The sequence below is a fragment of the Monopterus albus genome, unplaced genomic scaffold, assembly GCF_001952655.1.
Source record: "Monopterus albus unplaced genomic scaffold, M_albus_1.0 scaffold748.1, whole genome shotgun sequence".
Lineage (NCBI taxonomy): Eukaryota > Metazoa > Chordata > Actinopteri > Synbranchiformes > Synbranchidae > Monopterus > Monopterus albus.
This window is the reverse complement of record NW_018128628.1, coordinates 5,504-10,747: the sequence shown is the minus strand read 5'-3', so window position 1 is coordinate 10,747 and position 5,244 is coordinate 5,504. Positions and strand designations below refer to the sequence as shown.

Below are 5,244 nucleotides of genomic sequence, written 5' to 3'. Positions count from 1 at the left end.
GGCGGTGGCCGGGGCCGGGCTCCCCCCCCGCCTCTCGTTGGTCACTGCCGCCGGGACCCTTCCCGCACTTGAAGCGCTTCTGCCTCCGGAGGTAGCAGCCGTTCTCAAACATGTTCCCTGAGTCCGGGTGCAGGGCCCAGAAGGAACCTTTCCCCGGTTTGTCCGGTGAGCGGGGCAACTTGATGAAGCAGTCGTTAAAGGAGAGCGAGTGTCGGATGGAGTTCTGCCACCGCTGTTGGTTCTGCCGGTAAAACGGGAACAGGTCCATGATCCACTGGTAGATCTCGTTTAACGTCAGCATCTTGCTGCCGGACTGCTGGATGGCCATGGTGATCAGGGAGATGTATGAGTACGGCGGCTTGGCGTGCGTGGGGCTGAGGGGCCTCATGCCGGGTGGCACCACGGCCCCGGGGCTCTGTGACATCCCGCCGGGCACCGAGAAGTGGCTCACTCCGACCGGGGTCACATAATGCGCGTTCATGTGGCCTGTGCTGGTCATGCCATGCGCGCTCATGTAGCTGCTCATGGAGCTCATGTTGGCCGCCGCGGAGTAGCACTGGAACACAGAGAAGCAATAAGAGCTCATCACTTTGTGCTTTGGGGTTTTAATTTAAATAAAAACCAATATGAAAAATAAAAGAGCTACTGAAGGTCAGACAACCTTCACAGTTTTGGTTTTCATTGTGTTTTTATCTAAAACTCAGGTTGATCTTCTTATTATCCGTATTTATTCATGACTATTTTATTTGATCTTTTATAAATTAGACAATGTAGGACTATTAAGCTTTTGTTATGACAATAAATAGAAAAAAGTGAGGAAAGTCAGTGTTATGTTAAAGGGCAGTGCAAGTTATTTAGAGATTATCAACAAAATATCACATTTGAGAATCTGAATTATGTTTTAATGTAAAAATCAAAAAAGTTTGATTTATTGTTAATTAACAAATTATTGAAACTGTGGGCATGGTTTCCTTAATGTACCTGGATTGTAATTCGGTATTCATTTGGCCACATGCGTAGTTTTATACTGTTAATCCAAAGTCCAACACATCATTAATGATTCTTTAAATTCTATTTCTTCATTTTCTTGCTTCTTTTTAATAATATTATGAAGCTGTATTACTTTCGACTCTTCCGCTCAGACACCTATAATTGTATTGATCAGTACTTGATTAGAATAACACAAACTTTTGGACAAGCCCCCAAACCTCCTCCATTCCAGGAGGAGGAGTGCTCTGAGGGACAGATTTCCTTAAGTCAATATTCATTTGGTAACATGCGTAGTTTTATACTGTTAATCCAAAGTCCAACACATCATTAATGATTCTTTAAATTCTATTTCTTCATTTCAAATCAGTTTCATACTCCTCTATTTCTTCATTTTCTTGCTTCTTTTTAATAACATTATGAAGTTGTATTACTTTCGATTCTTCCACTCAGACACCTATAATTGTATTGATCAGTACTTGATTAGAGGAATAACACAAACTTTTGGACAAGCCCCCAAACCTCCTCCATGGAGTTTAATATTCTCTCTCTAACACACAGATTATTCTGTTTCCATCAATCTAGTGTTATAGCTTTAAATATTTTCTGCTATTTCTATTTTATTGCAGGTAATTTATGAACATAACTGAAATTAAAATAACTGTGAGAAGGCAAAGTGACACTGTTCTCTCTGCTGATTATGAAACAAGCATGTGCCTTATTGAGAAGGCAAAGTGACACTGTTCTCTCCACTGATTATGGAACAAGCATGTGCCTTACGTTTTCCCAATATGAAGGCCTGCTGCTCTGTCAAAGGCTTCTCCACATTGACAGGAATAATATTCAGGTGGAGAAAACTGGGCTCTCGTTCAGACGATTAATCATCCTGGAATCAGCCTAAAATGGGTTCTTATTGTATTATTATATGATGATGATGATGGTTATAAAGGAAGAGCTGCTCGGTTGATCTTGATTTTTGAGTTGATCTTTAAGTCTTTACTCCTTATAATAAAAAGATAATGAAGAAAAAGATTGCAAAGTAAAAGTTAAAGTATATCCACTAGGTTTAGGCTACTGGATTAGTTTGACCTAAATATATTTAATCATAAAACAAATAAAGAGATGAGATTTCACAGAAGAAGTGTGCTGACATGATTTCTTGGAAACGAATCTCAAGAAAAATAAAATATTTTTGAAAACTCTTTAAACCAGTCGTTTTTAAACTGATATTTAACTAAAGATTTCCTCTTTAGCAGAGAAATGTGTGGGCCTAACTGAACAAATAACCATTTGGATTTCTCCAGCAGCATGACTTTCTGATGCAATAATCCACGTTAAAATCCACCTGAAGGAAGAATCCGGCTCTAAATGGCTGTAGAAGTTGGTAAAACTGACACAACTATACAAATGAAACAAGCAGGTTTGTTTGTCATTTAAAAATATAAATTTTGTGTGTAGGTTAAACTGTGTGGTCTTTTTAAATGCGTGAAACGCCCGTCGGCCTAAAGCAGGTAGTTCAACATGTCCATGTTCTATTTCTTAGCAGTGATTGATCAGTTTCTGTCTCTGATCACTGATCAATCACAAAGTTAAGATCCGGACTAACACTGAGGCTGATCATCAGCTCAGATGAATCCGCTGTGCGGTGCACCGACCTCGGTGTCTCCGTAGTAGCTGCTGCCGCTCCAGTCCTCGTGCTCGTGTCCCTCCATTTTAACGGCGCTCAGCATCGTTCACGCTCCAAATCTGATTCATCCAACAGGAGGGAAAACCCATGTAGCCCGTCAGCTGGGAGCCGGTATCGGTCCGGGGAGTCCTGGTGGTTCACACCTGAGCAGCGACTGGGATCGGGACCGTCTCTGCGCACTGGTGCAGTCTGGCACCTGTGCACGCGCTGCTGCGGAGCAGGCGTCCAATGAGCAGAGTCCTCAGTCCCCCCTCGAGCTCACATTCGGATTTGAATATTGTCAACACCTTGACTCCCGTTCTGTGACTCTGACCTTAGACCCTAAGGTCAAACATTACAACCATCATGGTCGGATCATGAGAAAAAAAACATCTCTCTGTGGTAATTTGGAGTCTGTTTGTGGTTTTTCTGTTTCTATTTGTGTCTTTTCACTGAGCTCTCTGACTTTCAATCATCAAATATTAAGTCACTTGGTAAAGAGGGTCTGGCCCAGGGCCCCCGGCCTCTCAGGCCCCTGTGTAGACCCGATCGGTAATGACAGCCTATGGTGGAAAGATTTACTCAAATACAATAGGCTACTTCAAGTTTGAGGTACTTTACTTGAGTATTTCTTGACCATTTAAACTTCATTACATTCTGAAAGCTGGGCCTACTTGTCGTGCACATACAGGCCCAGAACTTAGAAAATATGTTTCTGTTGATGTGATTAACAACCTGGACAAGAGCTTTAACATGTGATGAAAAGACACTACATCAGTCTCGTTACTAATTTAAGTACATTTACTCATCTTATCAACGTCACGTTAATAACTTACAGCTTTTAACGTGACATGTTTTTAACAAGCTATAAAAATATTCACTTTAAAGCAGCTTGTTTACTTGTAGGATTTTCTGACAAATTACATTTACAGAACAGTAGTGTCCGGTGTCTTTGGAACGAATTATATGATTTCTTTTGGCATTTGATTGTTAAGGGTTGTACATGCCCCAAAGATGGTTTTTCTCAAAAACAAATAACCCTCTTGTTTCTGTTTCTAACCTGCAGACTTCAGTTTATCTGTAACATTTTTCTTTCTTTCTTTCTGAAACCTCACCGTTTTCCTGCACACTGGGACTTAGCGTCACCTCCCGGTGAGTCCCTGTAACTACAGCTGGGTTAAATCTAGAACTGTCTTATTTTTTGTGACTTAAATATATTAAACATACAAAAGCAGAAGGGATACTGTTGCATGCGCATCTTATATATATGAGATCTGTCCTAAAATACAAACAGACGACGCACCTATTTGATGATCACAGGACATTTATTTTATAATGGGATTTCTCTGCAGGATTTTTTAAGACAAAGCGGTTCCTGATAAACCATCAAGTTTGTCTGTCTGAAAACAAAGCACTCCATGTTTTGAAGCAGATATTCAGTTATGAACAAAGGAGTTATGTCACAAAGTTAAGTAAAAAATTAAAATAGGAATCATCATCAAGTAGTGGTGGAGGATACTGCTGTTGAAAGTCTTTTACAGGGAGACACTGAGAAGTCGAGTAGGACATCTAGTGGTCAAAAAAATGAAGTGCATTCAAGACGTGTCACTTATTGGTTCATGGATTGTTTGGGATTTGATTCTCCATGCATATTCCTGTTCGACTACACTACATGGTTTTCAAGCTGACACAATAAAATATAAAATAAACATGAACTCATGTTGAAGACCATGTTCCTTATTTGACACGTCTGATTGTAACCCTATATACTCTTCACTTATATTTTGTGTTATGAAACATTTAAATGGCGCTGCTACTTTCGTGAGATGTGTGTCATTTTCACATGGGACTGGTGCAAATACAGATTATTTTATGGGGTTTGGCAAAGTATGTTTTGAGGTTCATTGGTATGTGGGTAAAGAGGGTGTACTTGTGTAACTGTTTATGAGTTTTTATTGAGAAATATCAGTATATCCACAGTTTTCAGACACAAGCAATTTCTCCTTTTACAGACTATTTCATTTCATTTAAATGACCAAGACCGAATATATTGTTATTAGCCCCAATCCAGCCGCCGTTGTATCCAGTTTAGGTGCTTCAGCCCCCTCACTCACAGATAAAACCTTGGAGTGCTATTTGATAGTGGCTTTAATTTTAATAAGTAGATCAGGCTGTGGTTAAAACCAGCTTTTTTCACCGGAGACTTTTAACGAAGGTGAAGCCTTTTTTATCGCGTGCAGACTTAGAAAAAGCCATCCACGCTTTTATCACTTCACGACTAGACTACTCTAATGCCCTCTATGTTGGAATTTCTCAGTCTTTGCTTCGGAAGCTTCAACTGGTCCAAAACGCTGCGGCTCGGCTGCTGTCGAACACTCCCAGGTATGCCCACATTACCCCTGTTCTTTTCTCACTACACTGGTTGCCAGTACAGTGGAGAGTTGAGTTTAAGATGTTGCTATTTGTCTTTAAGGCTATATATGGCCTCACCCTGCCATACCTGTCGGATCTGCTTTATATGCTCCGCGCAGCGCTGTGTGCTCCTCAGAGCATCTCAAATCAAATCAAATCAAATTTTATTTGTATAGCAC

The 5,244-nt window shown here is 40.5% G+C and overlaps 1 protein-coding gene across 1 annotated transcript in view; it reads right to left on the bottom strand.

The window, feature by feature from the left end:
• LOC109953546 (hepatocyte nuclear factor 3-beta-like) overlaps positions 1-2,802 on the bottom strand; it is a 3,210-nt gene extending 408 nt beyond the window's left edge. Inside the window, exons 1-2 of the mRNA XM_020589023.1 lie at positions 2,643-2,802; positions 1-556 (exon numbers count right to left, since the gene is read on the bottom strand). The exon at positions 1-556 is cut by the window's left edge and continues 408 nt beyond it. Coding sequence (XP_020444679.1) covers positions 1-556; positions 2,643-2,717 — 631 coding nt within the window. The 5' untranslated portion in view covers positions 2,718-2,802. The remainder of the gene's footprint in view (positions 557-2,642) is intronic.
• Positions 2,803-5,244: the final 2,442 nt, after the last annotated feature.